This window comes from Suricata suricatta, chromosome 9, assembly GCF_006229205.1.
Source record: "Suricata suricatta isolate VVHF042 chromosome 9, meerkat_22Aug2017_6uvM2_HiC, whole genome shotgun sequence".
NCBI classification, from domain to species: domain Eukaryota; kingdom Metazoa; phylum Chordata; class Mammalia; order Carnivora; family Herpestidae; genus Suricata; species Suricata suricatta.
Genome location: NC_043708.1, coordinates 40,440,473 through 40,460,050, shown reverse-complemented (window position 1 = coordinate 40,460,050; position 19,578 = coordinate 40,440,473). Strand labels below are relative to the sequence as shown.

At 40.9% G+C, this 19,578-nt stretch overlaps 1 protein-coding gene across 1 annotated transcript in view; it reads right to left on the bottom strand.

The window, feature by feature from the left end:
• Window positions 1–19,578, bottom strand: part of ARMH4 (armadillo like helical domain containing 4) — a 110,582-nt gene that overhangs the window by 1,678 nt on the left and 89,326 nt on the right. Inside the window, exon 6 of the mRNA XM_029951562.1 lies at window positions 7,229–7,260. Within this exon, the coding sequence (XP_029807422.1) occupies window positions 7,229–7,260 (32 nt within the window). The remainder of the gene's footprint in view (window positions 1–7,228; window positions 7,261–19,578) is intronic.

Below are 19,578 nucleotides of genomic sequence, written 5' to 3'. Positions count from 1 at the left end.
AGTAGCTTGGGATGTTCCTAAGCTCAGGGTAAGGCCATCATACTAACAGGGCTCCCTGCATCTTGGCCAATATGTATTGGCCAAAGTATTTTGTAACTTACCTGGAGTGCTTTCATAGAAAAACATGGTGCTGATTTGCCTTCTAAGAAGGCCCCCTGGGGCGCCTGGGGTAGCTCAGTCCGTTAAGCGTATGGCTTTGGCTCAGGTCATGATCTCATGGTTCCTGGGTTCGAGCCCCACATCGGGCTCTGTGCTGACAGCTAGCTCAGAGCCTAGAGCCTGCTTCAGATTCTATGTCTCCCTCTTTCTCTCTCTGCCCCTTCCCTACTGCTTTGTCTTTCTCAAAATAAATAAACATTTAAGAAAAAAAGAAATTTAAAAAAATAAAAAAAATAAGGCGGCCCCCTTCTAGAGGCCCACCCAGACAAAATACATAAAAACCTTAAATTTTTTAAGTTTAGATAGGCATTATGGGGGGGGCGGGGTGGGGACAATGATTCTGTTCATTTATTTGACTATTTCTAAACTTTCTATTATAGCACAACCTATTTCTAATACCTTTCAGAATGAGCCAAAATCAGAGAGGGACAGAGAATAAAAGTTACCTAAAAAGTGCTGAAGTATGCAGACTGTGATGCTTTCCTAACATTTCCAAAAGCAAATCAAAGGAACACACATGGCCGTATAAAACTGTAGCTCCCTCCTGCACACAGTCGGCTCAACCACTGGTTCTCATTTCCAGGCTCTTGTGTTAGAGGAGAATATGGAAATTTTTCTATTAATTTGAGAACAATAGCATTGTTCATCAGCATACTAAGTGTTTTTCTCTAAGAAACAAAGCCCGGTCACTTTTCAACAAATTAATATGCTTTGCAGAAACCCAAACTTTCTCTCAAGTCCTTCCAGATCTACTTAAGGCTTATAAAAACTCATTTTCCATGTGGGAAAACGCCAGACAAAAGCAAAGTTTTGGTACTCTCACAAGAAGTGTGAGTATATTGTTTTAAGACCACCACTGAGGCGCCTGGATGGCTCAGTCGGTTAACCCTCTTGACTTCGGCTCAGGTCATGATGTCACGGGTAAGAGCCCTGCGTCGGGCTCTGTGCTGACAGCTCGGAGCCTGGAACCTGCCTCCGATTCTGCGTCTCCCTCTCTCTCCGCCCCTCCCCCTCTCACACTCTGTCTCTGTCTCTCTCTCTCAAAAGTAAATAAACATTAAAAAACATTTTTAAAAAAATAAATAATACCACCATTCCCAGTGCATGGAAATGTATGTACATATTGAAACATGATCATTTAAGCCCCATAGATTAGACTCTAAAGAGTATGATGTGCATTCAGAGGATGATGTTTGAGCTTTTGGAAGCTCAGCTTGACCAATCTCTGTGGGTCTCCTCGTACTATGTAACTTCACCCCACAGCAGTAGCCTGAAGATTCCAAAAAGTGTCACTCTTTCCCATACTTCTTATTTATACATTTAGACTTCTTGTTTCTAGCGCTTTAAATCATCTAGATGTCACCAAAACTCAATTCTTATCTCCCTCTCTCCTCTCTTTTGTCCCCTCGTGTGTGTGTGTGTGTGTGTGTGTGTGTGTGTGTGTGTGTGTGATATCTGCCTGTGCTTTGAAATTACAACTACAAGATGGGATCAAAGTAACTTCTCCTCTTCAAGTATATATTTTTTAATTTTTTTAATATTTATTTATTTTGAGAGACAGAGAGACGGAGCATGAGTGGAGGAGGGGCAGAGAGAGAGAGGGAAACACAGAATCTGAAGCAGGCTCCAGGCTCTGAGCTGTCAGCACAGAGCTCGATGCGGGGCTCAAACTCTTGGACCACGAGATCATGACCTGAGCTGAAGTCAGATGCTTAACCAACTGAGCCACCCAGGCACCCCTCTTCAAGTATATTTTAACCATTCCTCTTTATAAATGGATTAATGGAAAAGAAACTCTTCCTAGCTTGCCCATGACTTGTTTCCTGCATAAATGAAAACACGTGAGATGTGTACATATTTTTTTAGTTCTAAATCCTGCCCTTTACCTCTTCTCTGTTCAAAAGCATTGGAGGTACATGAACCTCCACATATAACACCCTAAGAAGGACACACTGCATCTGTGTATATTTCAACTGAGAATGCATAACTTGAATTTAATCGTGAGGAAACACCCAATACACCTAAAATGAAGACTATTACATATTTTTTAAAAGTCTCTATTGTTTTGGAGCACGTGGGAAGCTCAATCGGTTAAGCATCCAACTCCTGATTTCCGCTAAGGTCATGATCTCACGGTTCATGGGTTCAAGCCCCTCATTGGGTTCTGCACTGAGCACAGAGCCTGCTTCAGATTTTCTGTCTTCCTCCTTCTCTGCTCCTCTCCTGTTCTCTCTCTCTCTCTTTCTCTCTCTCTCTCTCTCTCAAAAATAAGTTGGTTAAGCGTCCAACTTTGGCTCAGGTCATGATCTTACAGTTCGTGGGTTCGAGCCCCGCGTCAGGCTCTGTGTTGACAGCTAGCTCAGAGCCTGGAGCCTGTCTTCGGTTCTGTGTCTCCCTCTCTCTCTGACCCTCCCCTGCTCATGCTGTCGCTCTCTCTCAAAAAAAAAAAAGTCTATAATTTTTTAAATGTCAGTGTTGTGAAAGCTAAAAGATGGCTATAAAAATGTTCCAGACTATAAGAAACTAACAAATCAGGACAATCAAATGTGTTGCATGACCCTAGATTAGGTCCTGTACTGGTGAAGAAAAATGCTTTTAGAAAGGTATTTTGTGGGGGTACCTTGGTGGCTCAGTCATTTAAGCATCTGACTTCAGCTCTGGTCATGATCTTGCAGCTAGTGGGTTCGAGCCCCACGTAAGACTCTGTGCTGACAGCTCAGATCCTGGAGCCTGCTTCAGATTCTTTGTCTCTCTCTCTCTCTCTCTCTCTCTCTCTCCCACTTGTGCTCATGTGTCTCTCTCTCGCTCTCAAAAATAAATAAACATCTTAAAAAGAATGGCATTTTGAGTCTGTTGAAAAAACTGAAATATGGATGACAGATTTGATTAAAAGTACTGTATCAATGTTAAATAGACCCAAGCTGATAACTGTACTATGTTTGCTAACAGAATATTCCCACTCATAGAAAATACACACTAAAGTATTTGGAGTCAAAGCACCATGGAATATGCAACTCTTCCTCAAATGGTTCAGAAAACAGGAGGCAGAAATGGGGAGACAGACCAGCAAATGATAAAGCAAATGAGATAAAATGTAAAAAACAAGTGCATCTGGGTAAAAGGTAAAGGGGCATTCTTTGTACTCATTCTTCTATCTCTTTTTGTAAATTTGAAAATACCTCCAAATACAAAGTAAGTTTTACATTTTAAAAATTATTACTATACATAGTTGCTTTTAGTTTGTGTTTGTTTTGGTTTTTTGTTTACTTGTTTTTACTTTGTTCATGAGAACCTAAAAAGTATTTTCATGAGAAAGTATTCCTTCGTAGGATAACGCATTTATTCAGAAACACCTGTTTTCAAGAAAGGTATAAGAAAACCAAATGACATGCTGTGCTGCCTCAAATCTGCTGAAGTAAGATAGTGGTTCTCAGACTTAAGCATGTACCAGAATCCCTGCAAGACTTGTTAAAACAGATGGTTGGGCCCGTTCCCAGAGTTTCTGGCTCAGTGTGCGCAGGGTGGGGCCCACGAGCTGCATTTCTAGCAAGCTCCCAGGTGATGCTGAGGCTGCGTGTCCGGACCACACATGAGAATCAGTGTTACACAGTATACTCCGGGTCATCCGTTTTCCAGGTTACTTCCGAAAGCTAGAAGGAATAGTATGCTCTTGGTGACATAACAACAGAGCAACCACTGCAATTGTTATGCCTCTCCAATTTTGAGAAGCATTTTAGATGCTGAAAAGATATATCGATAGGTAGCCAAGTTAGGATTTGCCTAACAAGCATCCCTAACTTGGACACATAACCAAAAAGAAGGCAATGATGGAATGAATATAGGAACTGTCCCTCAATACCCATTCACCTCTTCTTCCAGAGCAGTAGACCCTCCCATTGAGGCTGGGCCACAATCTCTTCTCCCCGCCTTCTGTGCAGCTGGCTGTGACCACATGATAAATCTCACTAAGAAGATAATACATTAGTGGCAGGTGCAACTTTCAGGCCATGCCCTTTAAGCGGGGAGCACAGACTTTATCCCCCACTTTTAAAGAATGAGAGTGCCTTCATTCTCCCTTTTAACAGAGGGAAGGTCTCTTACCCTTCCCTTTTCCTCCTTCCTCTAGCTAAAATATGGACCTAGCAAAGTTGGAACTGCCATCCAGGACCATGAGGTGACCTTGGGAATGAAGGTCCACAAATGGTGGAGCATCAAATACAAGGAGCCTGAGCCCCTGTCACAGTGTTGCTTCCCATTAACCCTTGACTGCTACCTCCAGATTCATAAATGAGAGACAATCTTCATCTTGGTAGGGCCATTGTCATTGGGGCGGGGGGGGGGGGTTCTCTGTCACCCACAGCTGATCTTAATCCTAACTAATATAGAAATCCAAAACAATAACAGCAAAAGGGATAATTCAGAACTTTTTGAACACTCTTCTTTCTAGAGCCAAACCAACTAACAGAAATACCAATATGGGGTAAAATTAAAGCAAGACTGAGAAGACGTCCTGGTTGACCAAAGAGCCAGTCAAGTAAGTATTTAGTTTTCAAGTCTAAGGGATTCTGTTATGGCAACAGTTATGCTCTCAAGTAGTTTCTGAAGATAATAACTCATAAGATTTTTATAGATGACAACTAACTAGCTAGATAGGTAAAGGGGGAAGTGAGGGAGAAAGAGAGGAAAAGATGAAGGAAGATACATATACACTCATACGTGTGCGTGTGTATCTGAATGCATGTAGCAGGTAAGTGTATAAGATTTCACTCACAGAAAAGGGGGGATATGGGAAAGATTAGAGTAAGTCCCTCCAAAAGAGGGTCAAAATATGAAGAAACAGGGTATCAAATAAGACAAACATGGTTAGAATCTCAACTATTTTTCTTCTATTTTTTAAAATTAAAACATACAGAAAAAATACTACAGAAGAAAATAGAGAGAGGGTTGGAAAAACTCAATCCAGAAAAGGGTCACACACAAAATTATTTCTCTTGGTGAAAAAGAGTAGAGAGGAGGTGCCAAGCCTTTGATACAAGATAAGAAGGGTCTACAGAAATAGAAAATACAGGCTTTCTATAAAACTGCACAAATTTTTAAAAATTGTGGTGAAGCTATCTATAGATACAGGTAAGAAATTTTGCAATCTCTAACTTCACAACTGACTACATGCAAAAATGTACTTTCTTAAGGGTTTTTTGTGCTTTTTTTCTTTTACTCAGAAGGATATTTTCTATAGAAACAATGATATACGGATTCCTAAATTAGTTTACCAAAACCTATTTCCTTTTCATTGCATCATATTTTTTCCTGAAGAATAACAAGAAGCCCTACTAATTTAAGTGTGTTCTGTTCTTAACTTTTGAGCATTTTTCCCCCTAAACCTTATTCGGTCCCTCCCTTAGACAGCTGGACCCATTACAGATACAAAAACAGCCTCCAGTAACCTTAATATGCTTAAATTTTTTCAATATCATTTTTAATATTTATGAACACATAATAGCCTCATTCTCAAAAACCATCTATGCTAAATTTTACTGAGAAGCACAAAGATAATAATGAGGACAATTAATGTAATCATACAATTTTAAGGCACCTGGTGGCTCAGTTGGTTAAGTGTCTGACTTTGGCTCAGGTTATGATCTCATGGTTCATGGGTTCAAGCCCCTTGTAGGGCTCTGTGCTGACAGCTCAGAGCCTGGAGTCTGCTTTGGATTCTGTGTCTACCTCTCTCTCTCTCTCTCTCTCTCTCTCTGCCCTTCACCCACTCACTCTGTCTCTCAAAAATAAGAATGTTTTTAAAAGTTAAAAAATATAATAATATGATTTTATTTGTAACTTATTCTTGAGCATTAAGCTGTAGCAAAATAAATATTGATCATCCAAATATTGAGAATTGACTTCAAATCACAAAAATTATGTGGTATACCAGCAACAGACATAGATCTTAGGAATGATGGTTTAGAAGTAACTCAATATCTGGCAACTGAAAAGATTTCCATTCACTAAACCCCCAGTTAAATCTGAGCTGGATTATAGTAATGAGATCTGACACAGGCTACAGCAAGAAATTCAGGATTCCATCAATATTTTTTATGAGTAATTCCAGTTTAAAATTCTAAGGCAACCAAAAATGTAAACTTGGAGAGTGTCAAAAACCAAAAGAAAATGAAAAATAGGAACCTGGATGGAAGTTAATATTGCCAAACACAGACAGATATGGCAGAATTAACCCTAGAGAGAAAAATATGTTTCTCTGGTTGGCCATTCCAGGCACGCCAGCTGTTTGTCACTTAGTGCATAGCAGCACCATGAGAGACTGCAGAAAAGCTGATCTAAGGAGTGCTCAGGTGTCCGAGTATTTTTATTCTGCCCTGCCCCCCACTATGGTTTAAGGATGCCCTTTCCATCCCAAACTTTTATTTGTAACTCAAGTCTATCCGTGTTTGCCTTTGGGTCAGAAGAATCAATGTCTTCCAAAATCTAAGGTGTTTCTGAGATGCCTGGGTGGCTCAGTCGGTTAAGCATCTGACTTCAGCTCAGGTCATGATCTCATGTTTGTGAGTTAGAGCTCCGCATCGGGCTCTCGTCTGTCAGCACAGAGCCTTCTTGCAAGCCTCTGTCTCCCTTTCTCTCTGCCTGCCCCCCTCAAAAATAAAATAATGATAAAAAATAATAAAATAATAATAATAAACAATAAAATAATAATACATAATAATAATAATCAAATGTTTTTTTTAAATCCAAGGTTTTTCTTCCTCATACAGGAGAATCAGGCTTATAAGAGCCTTACATTGGGACAAGAAAAGCTAAACACAATGAGACTTCATTCCTGATTCCCAGAAGAAATTCCACCTTGATATATAAGGATATTTTACAGCCTTGAGTTATACAAGAAGGAAATTAAAAGGAAGGTCTTCCTTCTTGCTGGGCACGTGGAAGTGGCCTTGCATCTTTGAATAGGTCACCAGAATCAGAATGATGAATTAAAGCTCCGTTACTCTGAAGATCTTTTATTTGACAAAGCCATGCCCTTTAAGGTAAATCCAAAGGAAGAAAATACTTCTCTTACCTTGTCTTTCAGTTTTTCCATCCAGCTTCTCACTAGGGAAAATAAGAGAATAAAATGTAAATAGCCATCTTTTTACTTATATTTCATTGAGTTAATTTGAGAACTTACATTTCATGGTATTAAATTAATTTGATGCACTGGTTTCACTATATAATATACTGTGAAAGAGTCAACAATATTAATATGACAGTAATAGTCTTGTTTTTATTCTCATTTATTTAAAAATGCAACAAGAGGGCACCTGCGTGGCTCAGTCGGTTGAGCGTCTGACTCTTGATTTCCACTCAGGTCATGATCCCAGGGTCATGGGATTGAGCCCTGGGTCAGGCTCCAGGATGAGCATGGAGCCTGCTTAAGATTCTCTCTCTCCCCCTCTGCCCCTCTCCCCAGCTCACGCTCTCTCTCTCTAATTAAAAAAAATGCAACAGAGAGCATAAGTGTATCCTTCATATATATCATCGTTAGATGAACAGAGAATATTTTTGTTTGTTAAATGTATTTTATTACTGTTGAATGCTGGAAAAGGATACAGGAAATCACCTTTAATATATCAAGTTCATTCCTGACCCTCGCACCACCAAATAAACTATCAAATTCAAGTCTTATCTGACATTCTCTCCTTTACTTTATTCCTTATATTTCTCAGTTTTTAAGCTCAACGAGTATTCTAAACTTGAATCAATGTCCGAGCAAAGTAAGGTAGAAGAGGGCAATGGGCAGGCTGGGGCTGCTCAGCACTGGCTCCAAAGAGAAGCATTTGCATTCACAGTTGAAGAAGGAAATTTTGACCAAAGGCAAGAACAGGAAGTAGTTCTGAAACATACATAGCTTGCAAGTAGTACCACTCCGTCATAATACAACGAGTATAAAAAAAGAAAAGCAATAATATAAAAAAAAAATGGGGCACCTGAGTGGTTCAGTCAGTTGAACAACAGACTCTTGATTTCAGATCAGGTCATGATCCTAGGGTCGTGGGATCAAGTCCAGCATCAGGCCCCACATGGAGCCTCCTTGGGATTCTCTTTCTCACTCCCTCTACCCCTCTCCCTCACTTAAGGGAGCTCTCTTAAACAAACAAACAAACAAATGGCAATAATCAAGTAACAGCTATAAAAGCCACTGAAAAGGACTACATCAACTAGGAAATGTTAGTAGACCACTATTACAACCATTTGGAAGTGCACATGCTGAGACAGAAGGAACCATCACTCAAAACGAAAGCATGTGTTAGAATGGCTGTGTTAAGGATAGTCTGATGTTAGCAATGGGGTTCTTCATCCTTAACTGGCTTTTTTAAAGTTTATTTTATTGTTTATTTTGAGAGAGAGAGAGAGAGAGAGAGAGAGAGAATGCACACAGGTGCAAGGAGGGGAGGGGCAGTGAGAGAGGGAGAGAGAGAATCCCAAGCAGGCTCTGCTCAGCATGGAGTCTGACAGTCCTCAAACCCACCACAGCGAGATCACGAACTGAGCCAAAATCATCAGTCAGATGCTCAACCCACTGAGCCACCCAGGCACCCCATTCTTACTGCCTTTTAAAGTTATAATAATGTTTCAGCCCTGAATAAAAATTCTTTTTTAAAAGCATCAAGAAGGAGAAAAGAAGACAGATATTATCAAAGAAATTAGTGAACAGACAAACAAAACCTTTCAAGATTTCCTAACATTTCCTTTCCTCCCCAGGAGCTTCAAAAGGTAGGAAGGAAAGACACAGAGTGGTGGCCTAGAAATGGCTCCCAAAAAGTAAAGACAAGGGATTGGCAAAATTTTCTTGTAAAGAGTCAAACAGTCAGTATTTTAGGCTTTTGGGCCATACAATCTCAGTTGCAACTACTCAGCTCGGCCATGGCAGTATAAAAGCAGTCATATTGGCACATAAATAAGTTTGGCTATATTCCAATAAATGTTATTTGTGTACACTGACCTTTGTACATCATGTAATTTCCATACATCACAAATATCTTTCTTTTGATTTTTTTCAATCATATTAAAATGTAAGAGACTTTCTTTTGCTCATGGGTGATACAAAAATGGGTAGCAGGCTAGACTGGTCCATGGGTCACGATTTGCTGACCTCTGGCACAGACACACTTTTACCCAAGAAGTTGGTGTCTCTGTTTACTGTCTAACTCTAGTAATAAGATTTCTGACAGTAGTGATGCCAGCTGACATGTGCACATGGTGTGACCCCTTACAGAACAGGTTCTGATCTGGTGCATCGTTCGATCAGCAAACCAATGTCAGACATGAGAGTCAGGTAAGATTCTGTTCAGAGAAAAGATGAGGAAAGTGAGACTCAAAGAAACTAAGTCCATGGTTAATCAGGAAGTAAAGAGTCTCTGAAATTCCAACTGCTATCTGATTTAACAACCTCCAGGAGTAAAACTGCTTAGCTACCCATATCTTTTGGTGACGCCACCACTCTTCTGCTCTCTCGGATTGAAAATGTGGAGATGCCCTGGGTTCTTCTATCTCCTTCAGTCCCTGGCTTCAATCTTTCATGTCAAGATCTTGGCAAGACCTCTCAGGTTTAGCCCTCCCTCTTCAATCCTTCTGTCTCAACTGCGATTCAGGCAAAGACAGTGCTACACAATTAGGATCTGATCAGTAACGGGAAGGCCAAAAGAAGAAAGTGCAGGAACTCAAGTAATGGGGCTAGGAGTTAATGGTTCCATGGAGAAGTGAAGTCAACCACTGATTTGCTGAGTGACACTGGAGAAATTAACGAACCTCCAGGACCCACAGTTTTCTCATATGTAAAATGATGATGGTAACCCCTGTCTTGGAAGACTGTTGTGAAGATCAGAAGTAACAAGCGCAATGTGTCTAATACAGTACCTGGGGTAGAGAAATAAAAAAACAGAAATAAGATAACAGGGGCAGGAGAGGAAAAAGAAAGAAAGACAAAGGGCACATGAATATTTCAACATGTCGCAACATAAAATTAAATTCCAGCAAAAGAATGTTTCCAATTCATTCAGCAAATATTTATTATGCACATTGTGCTGGCCAGGCACTGTGCTCTACACTGCGGTCAGTAAAAGGAACAGGGGACTAACTCCAGTGAGGAAAGAAGCAGGCCATCAGGTCTATGAGAAGTGAATGACCAGTAGCAGTGCAGGGATAGGGAGTTAGGCACAGAGCAGGAAATCCAATTACTGGGACCAAGGCAGAGTGCCAGCCTCTGAAGCAAGACACTTGGAATCAGGGACTAGGCTGGATATTATATAAAGAGCAAAACAAAAGCGAGGTAGAAAAAGGAAAAAGTGAGCACATCGTGGAAGGAGTGAAAAGGGCCATGGGACTACCTGTGGACAGCAGAGTAAGGGCAGCTCAGGGAAGAAGAAAAGGAGGCACAGACCAAGCCAGGGTCTGATGCACCAATGGACTTTTAACTATAGGAAGTTCACTGTCAAACACTCTCGCTGATATACCAGAATGTTTGACCAGATGTTTGAGCGGCACATGGCCCAGTCAGTTTGATCCATAAAATTAACCATTACTGAGTAAGACTTCACAATACCAAGGTTATAACACCAAAAAATTCCAGTATTTAAAGGCCAATAAGAAAAGGCCAGAGGAAGAGATGAAGGAATAGTCAGAAGAGCTCAGAAACCTAGACTGTTCATATGAAACAATCTAAAAGAGCTAGTTTCAAGTGTTTATGAGGACACTTCTCACATTCTATTGATCAATCTTTCGTTTAGGTACAGCCAAGCCCATCGGTACCCTTCAGACCACTTCCTTCCCATGCAGGCCTGAGGGTCTCTCTGTCAGAGGGTATCTTCCAGTCATAGGAGCCCTCATGAGGCCAGCCAGAAGTCCTGAGGAAATATTACTCAATCAATGAGGGCCAGAAATTGGTGGGTATATTAGTTTGCAGTTGCAGCTATCACAAAGTGAATGGCTTAAAACAACATATATCTGTTATACTTCTGGAAGTCAAAAAACCAAAGTCAGTCTCATGGCTAAAGTCAACATGTCAGCAGGACTGGTTCCTTCTGGACGTCCTAGAGAAGAGCATGTTTCCTTGACTCTCCTAGCCTTTAGAGACTGCCTGCAGTCCTTAGCTCATGGCCCCTTCTGCCATCTTCAAAGCCAACACTTCAAATCTCACTCTCTCTAAACTCTGCTTCCTTTGTCATATTTTTTTTCTCACTCTGACTCTCCTGCTTCTCTCTTATAAGGACTCTTATGATTTTCTCCCCAATTCTAGTCCTTAATTTGACCACATCTGCAAAGTACCCTTTATAAGGTAACATATTTACAGGCTCTGTAAATGGACATCTTGGGAAGGAGCATTATTTTGTCTCCCACATCGAGTAAATCCCCCAGATTTCTTTACCCCTGAGGTGTGTTCTGCACAGCTTCTCAAGGATTCCCCAAGAGCAGGGAGCCACAGTAATGATCTCCTCATGCATGCCCCCTTTGCTAGCTCCCTAGCCACCCTGTCTCACTTCCTTCCTCCCTCATCATGCTTCCTAGTGTCACTTCCCAAATAAACTCCTTGCACACCAATCCAGACTCAGGGTCTGCCTTTAAGGAGAACTCAAACTAGGACACCAGTCTAGTTCTGCCACCACATAGGGAGGTTTCCCCTATGCCACACCAACTTTATTTTGTACATTAAAACAATCTCTTAGAATGAACAGAAGTAGGCACAAGAAAGAAAGGCAAGCTTGCCAAGTTCAAGGCAGATGCCATCTCCACTGATCTAAACTAATTATAATTGAAGGGTTCAGGCTACCTGGATTTATAAGATATACCCATTCCATAGAGCATTGTGTAAGATGCACTTCATAGCTAGTTCCACTTAGTTCACATTTGATTTTGAAAGGGTAATACAGTCTCTTTAATAATGAAATTTTCATGATCATTTACATCTTTGAATAATGTGGGAAACTTCATTTTATGTCAGTCAATGAAAAGAAAAATGTATGTTTCATCTAAATAAAAAATGTAATGTCAGAACATTGTCCTTTGTTCAAAGCATGTGTAACTAAATTTCAATTACAAGGTTTCTACAGTCAAGAAATAAATGGAGACCAGCTCTTTTTCTTCCTCTATTTCACCATAAGTGCCTCTTGCAGCCCAAGATCAGCAGAGCTTTTTTTTCCAACTTACATAACACCTTTACGACTAATAAAATAAAACTTACTGTTTTAAATACTGTCTGCATGTTTTTCTAAAAATCTCAAGTTTTTCCAGCTACACATTATTCTCTAATGATGCTAAATTTACCTGTTTTAACAATCACAGAGAAACTCTATCCATAATCATTTGCTCTTCACATAATTACAGAACAGCAAGATCCCAATGAATAGAATGACATACTTCTTTGCATAAGGCTAAGTGAGCAGCAATCATGCATCTGAGGAGAAATTAATTATGAAGACTCTGCACTGAGATTTGGAGAGAAGGGTACAAAGAGCCCAAATACCCTAATCTCTACTTTCATATAACATTAAGAATGTTACAGTTAACTGCCAACTAAGGAATGCTACTAGATACCTACTGGGAGAAAACACAGAGAATGTCTTGTAATCATCTGCACATCTTGCCAGGATCACTTAGAAATGCTAACTGTACTGATAAACCATAAACTGTATGGAGACCAACTCTAGTGAGGAGAAGGCTGTTAAGAACTTCATCCATATAGAAATGCATGATGCATAAAGAAAGAAAGCACCCCTCCAACACGTGCCTCTGTTTTCCCAAACAGAGAAGCGTGATATACAACTGCTCACAAGGGAGAAAACAACCTGTCATGCCTCTCTTCTACACCCAGTTGAGAGGGAACAAAAAATACCACTGGGCTTTGCATAAAACTCCCTTGAAAGTTCTGTTGAGTGTGGAGGCTTCTGATCTATGGTTCCACCATTCCATGGCATCAAGACCATGCTCCACCTGAAATTCTCCCAACTCACTTCTCTCTTCACATTTGTACTATTTCGATTTTCAATCCACTGGTGAGAAAGGAAATAGTTTGGCCTTCATACTTCATTTTTTTAAAGAAAGAGGATAGGAGGGGCAAAGGGAGAGGGAGAGAGAGAATCTTAAGCAGGCTCCATGCCCAGCATGGAGCTCGATGCAGGGCTCAATGTCACAACCGTGAGATAATGACCTGAGCCAAAATCAAGAGTTGGATGCTCAGCCAACTAAGCCACCCAGGCACCCCCATAGTTAATTTTTAATAGAAAGGCTACTGTTTCTGAAGTACAGTCTTATCAGGCTTCCAGAGCAAAGTCAAGTTTGTGTGTGTGTTGTGGGCCAGATCCACCGGATCTAAAATTTCCCATCTCAAGATAGATGTGAAGTGTTAGTTACCATAATGTCCATCAGCCCTACCTGTAGTCCCTTATTCTCAAGTTCATGGCAAGTGATAGCCCATTTCAGCTTCACAACAAGGCCCCCCTACACCCTTCTCCTTTACATATATTTTGGGCTTCCACTGATAAAAAGCTATGGCTTGATCATAGAGTGAGGCCAAGAGAAGACTGGCCAGTGACCAGGTAACCCTGAAGTCTCATTTTTACCAATGAGCCTTATCTAAACTTGCCTGCATGATTCTGCTTGGTCAGCAAGGAGCTCCCACTTTCCTAGGGCCACGGCTCAGCAAACAGATTAACTCGATTAGACACGGGAAGCTGAATGAGTACTAAAGTGGTTTTCAAGGCAGCTTCAAGGTTTGTTCCCAAAAGTTCCACTTACCAGTTCATAATGTGTCACTCCTCATAATAATGGGCAAATACCAAGCTGCACTCTCAAGAGAAATGAAGGCAAATCTTTGGTTAAGAGCACCTGAGCACCGCAGTTAATCCACTCAAAGGCAGAGCTTTTCTCCCATCTCAATGGATTACTTGGAAAGAAAAGTTTCCCTGAGCTCTTGATCCTTCGGAAAAAACCTAAAGGTCTCTCCTAACCACTATAGGACAGACAGCTGGTGAACAGGCTTAGGCCCTACCTTTGCTCCTTCTAAATCTCACGAGCAAACTTTGCACATGCTCCCTGGGAGCAGCTGTTTAACTATATGGGGAAACTTTTTATTAAGGCTGTAGAGCCAATCTCAAAGTCCTCATTCTTTAATCATCTTAGACATACCTCTGATTTGCTGGGTCCTTCAGATTAAAATCCTCCTGTCCATTATGCTTATTTCCTTACTCTCACGTTGGACTCTTGTGCAAATCGTCATTTGTCACTGGGGGTTGTTTTTCCCTAGGTATCTTGTCCACCCGGCACTGCAGAAGTGTCACTACAGATGAGTAGTTTCTTGTTTGCTCGAGCTGAGGACACCAGGGGCTTCACCCACCTGGAACCCACCACCTGGTTGTACGTTAATTTCTCAGGTATAGGTTCTTGCATGATAAAGGCAGCCCTTGGGCTTCAATGTCATTTTTCTCCCCTGACTCAGAGTCCTGGGAAGAGAGATTATTCTCTTGCTGTTCCCCTGGCTTGTGTGGGGTATTTTTCTAGACCCCCTTTTACCAAAGAGGCATTTTTTCCAGAACGCCTCCTTATGCAAGGGTTTCAGCCCCTGCTGCCTGCCCTACACCAGCCCAAGTCTTGTCAATTGGCCCCACGTTGGTGTTAAACTCTACCCTTCATCCCAGCTTCCATATGTGGTCCACAGTTCCCCTGGGGTCCCACAGCTCTAGCTCCGGAGGCTACTGCTCAGGATTCAAGTTACTGCCAATGGCAGCAATGGCTTTCCTTTCAAGCTCAGGTGCATATTTAACATTTTTCTTTTAATTTATGCAGAATTTCTCTGTCTCATGCTGCTGGAACTGGACAGGCAGACTCAACGTCTAACCAGATGTTTTTGGTTTTTTATTTATCAAGGTAAAATTCACATAACCTAAAACTGACCATTTTAAAGCCTACACTTCAGTGACATTTAGCACATCCACAGTGTTTTATAACCATCATCTCTATCTGGTTCCAAAATGTTTTATCACCCCAAAGGGAAATCCCATACCCATTAAACAGCCCCTTTCCATTCTCCCCTCCTGCTAACCCCTGGCAACCACTAATCTGCCTCTGAGTCTATGGATTTACCTATTCTGGATATCTCATATAAATGGAATCATATAATATATGACCTCTTATATGTGTTTCTTTTTCTTAGCATGTTTTCAAGGTTCATCCATATCATAGCATGTATACAGACAGCCAACAAGCACATGAAAAGATGCTGAATATCATTAGCCAATAGGGAAATGCAAATCAAAACCACATGGGGACACCACTTAAATACCCATTAGGAAGACCATAATAAAAAAAAATGGAGAAATACAAGCGTTGGCGAGAAGGTGGAGAAATTAGAACCCACATCCACTGCTGGTGGAAATGTAAAATCTGCAGCCACTGTGGAAAACAATTTGGCAGTTCCTCAAAAACTTAAACATAAAATTTTCATATGACTCAGCAATTCCACTTTAGGTATACGCCCAAAAGACTTAGTCCTCCAACAAATATTTGTCCATGAATGTTCATGACAGGCCTATTCACAATATCCAAATGGTGGAAATAATCCAAGTGTCCATCAACTGATGAATGGACAAACAAAATGTGGTATATTCATACACTGGAGTATGACTCAGCCACAAAAAGAAATGAAATGCTGATACATGCTACAACACGGATGAACCTGGAAAATATAATGTGAAGTGAAATAAGATGGGCATACTAGTTGGTGATCTAAGATGAGGTAAAGAAGCTCTCTGGGCCCTCCTGGATGGGGGAAGGGAAGAGAAGGGAAAGGGTATGATTCATATTCCATCGCACATACTCAGCTTACCCTGCCACAGGTCCCATATAATACCCGCCTACTGCACTCCCCACTAGAACAAACACCCAACATTACATTCAAGTCAGCCTGCCTAGATGACTACAAAACAGGAGTCCCTTCGTATGAAAACAATTTCCCAATTAAATTATTTATTTTTCTGGAGTAATCATAAAATGTTCTAATTCATCTGCCAGACCATAAACAGAAGAGCCAGAAACTCTTACCTACGTTTCTTATTTGATATGTATTCATTCCATTAGAAGAAGATTCCAATGTTTATTAAGTATCTAAATAATACCAGGTACAGTGTCAGAAAATCTCTATAACATCTCACATATTTATGAATTAAAATAAAGGTTGCAGTTATGTTTAAAAGGGAGGAAGAGAAATTGAATTGTATTTTTTCAGCAGACATAATTAAACCCCAAAGCTCTGGGCATCAATTAGACACTAGAAATAAAATCTGATTATCCTAGGGACTCATTTCTAGACAAACACTTTTATGAGTGCATGGTCCTGAATTCGCCATCAACCAAAATGGACTTGTTTTTACCTAGTAACAAACAAACCTTGAGCCCATTATGAGTTCCTCATGAAGAAGCAGCCAGAGAGCTCTCATTTAATTGGCAATATAACCATCTACACTATTAATGATAAGTTTACTTTCCTCTTAACTTAGAAGTCTAAAGGTCATCAGTGCTACAGCAAGTTAACAAATGTACACTAAGAACTTAACCAAACAACATCCACTTTCTCTGTGGCTCTCCATTATTGAGAAATATTTTTCCAAGATTTGGGTGAGGTTTCAGGTTCACACAGAGGCATCTGCAATAGACTTCAGAGAGAATTGCAGCTACTCTGAACATCTTAACTCTAAGAAAAATGCTTCCAAGATTTTAATGTGGTTTATGATAGACTGACAAATTGAAATTCAAGAGCCAGCCATTCCCGCTGGGCCAAAAAGAAGTCAAATAAGAATAACTGGAATAGCCTTCCTTCATTCTGCTTTCTCCCACCACATTCTTCATAGGAGGTGTCTTCATTTTCACCTTACTACCATGAGAGCCCTCACTGGTTTCTTCTAAGCAGTATTTTTGAAAGGCAATCTGATCACATCACTCCTTTCTTAAAACCCTTTCAAAGCTTCCTACCACGCTTGGGGAAAAGTCTAAACTTCACATGGCTTACAAGGTGTGTAGGATTTCAGCTCTTACAAGTTAAGTGTGCCACACCTCCAAGTCTTCACACTTGCTTTAACTTCAATCTCCACCCGTCTTCTTCCAGCTCACCTCTACTCATTCTTCAGGCTCAGCTGGAAGAGTGCTTTTCAAAGAGGTCTGCTCTGGCCCCTGTGCTACCTAGGTCCCTCTCCTGGGGAACCCAGAGCATCCTGTTCTGTATCGTTAACACGGTAATACAATCATAAGTAGTCTTGTTTGATGACTGCCTTTCCTGTTAGTTGATTAAACTCTCTGAGATAGGGTTTGTCTGTCTTGCTTGTTGCTGTGGCTCCAACACCACACAATACCTGGCACATGTGAGACACTCTTTGTTGAATTAATGAATCATCTTCTACAATAATATATTCTCCTGAGGACTGAGGCGATTGTTCTCATACATTTGGAGTCAGATAAAAGATAACTAAGCTGATATCATTAATATGATCCTACCAAGTACTCTCTGCGGGAGGGGTTCTTAACAATTTTTGACAAGTGGACCCCTCTGTCTGTCAGATGAAGACTATGGACCCCTTCATGGAATAATGCTTATAAAGGCATAAAAGAAGATATATAGAACTCTAAAGAAACAATTATATTTAAGTCCACTATCAAATTATGTTTTAAATTAGTGATATAATAGTAAACACACCTTTTTACAGAGATCTAGTGGCAGGTCTAATAACTACCATAATCTCAAAGTAATGATGAGCATAAATAAAATATTGAGATTATCTGTGACAACTATAATGTTGATATAAAAATATCTGTAATATTTATTAGTGAGAAAGGCACACTGCTACTAGTATTGCTATTGGCTCCACTCATAATTAAAACCCTAAAATTCAGTAAGAAGTTAGTGAAAATAAGAATGCCATTTTTACCATCCAATTTCATGGAACTCTCAGGAAGTCCCCACGAAAGGCACATAATTGCACTGTTTGGCTCTCCCACTGTGGGGGAGTATAATAAGCTACCTGCCCCCCGCCCCCACACCTGGATCCACAACCAAATTTGTGCAGTGTCCACATTTCCCCTGTGTGGCTCCCACACGTTGGTTGAACATGACAGGTACACCAGTGCAGGTGCACTCCTGTGGGGCAGAGGGATCCCCCATTAGGCAACTTTGCCTCCAGAACTCACAATCAGCCTGGCCAAGACATTCTCAGAACTGTCCTCTCTCATCTGTCTCTTCTCATCTGTTCTTTCCTCCCCAGTCCTCCTTCCTTCCACATGTCCTCTCACAGAAGTCAGACCTGCACCAAAAAGCTCGTCTGAAAGCTCTTCCAGCCTAACCTTTGCCCTTCCCTTCATCCTTCCCAGGTGTCCTCATGCTTAATCTTCTGCACACAATCCCATCTTGATTCTGCTTCCAAGAAGACCTGAACGATAACAATCCCCTGTTTTTTGGTTCTGTTTATTTATTTTGAGAGAGAAGGAGAGAGGGCAAGGGAGGGGCAGAGAGAAGGAAAGAGACAGAATCCCAAGCAGGCTCCACACTATTAGCACAGAGCCCAACGCAGGTCTCAGACTTATGAGCTGTGAGATCATGATCTGAACCAAGATCAAGAGTTGGACACTTAACTGACTGAGCCACCCAGGCGCCCTATGCAATACTTTTTTTTAAATGTTTTATTTATTTTTGAGAGAGAGAGAGAGAGAGAGAGAGAGAGCGAGCGAGCGAGCGAGTGCTTGAGCAGGGGAGGGTTAGAGGGAGGGGGAGACACAGAATCTGAAGCAGGCTCCAGGTTCTGAGCTATCTGTCAGCACAGAGCCCAATGTGGGGCTCAAACCTATGAACTACGAGATCATAACCTGAGCTGAAGTCAGATGCTCAACCAACTGAGCCACCCAGGCACCCCCATGCAATACTTTTAATCGAGGAAAAAAGAAAAGCTTACTCAACCGAGTTTATTCAGACCTTATTGTTCTGAAAATATCTGGATATTCTACATTTACAACATTTTACCAATTTCTAACACCTGATGCATAAAAGGGGTTTTCAGAGAATCCTTAAAAAAATCTTTCCCATAAACTCTTTGTCATCCAAAAGAAGGCTCACATAGGGTTAAGGCCAAGGACTAGACTACCTGAACAGATGACAGTGGCTCATTAAGGATCTTGGAACAGGAACAAGGGAACTGAGAGCCACAGCCAACATGAAGACTTGATTTCAATAAGACGACTTGAAGATTATACAATGTCAACCCATTAGAATACCCCAGTGTCATTTCTGAGAGCCCCTCTGACAAAATCCTATGGGATATGAAGTAAGCACACAGGAGCGCACATGCACAATAGAGAAGCTAATACACTGGGTGGCCCGCTGTTACTTAGAACCAAAGA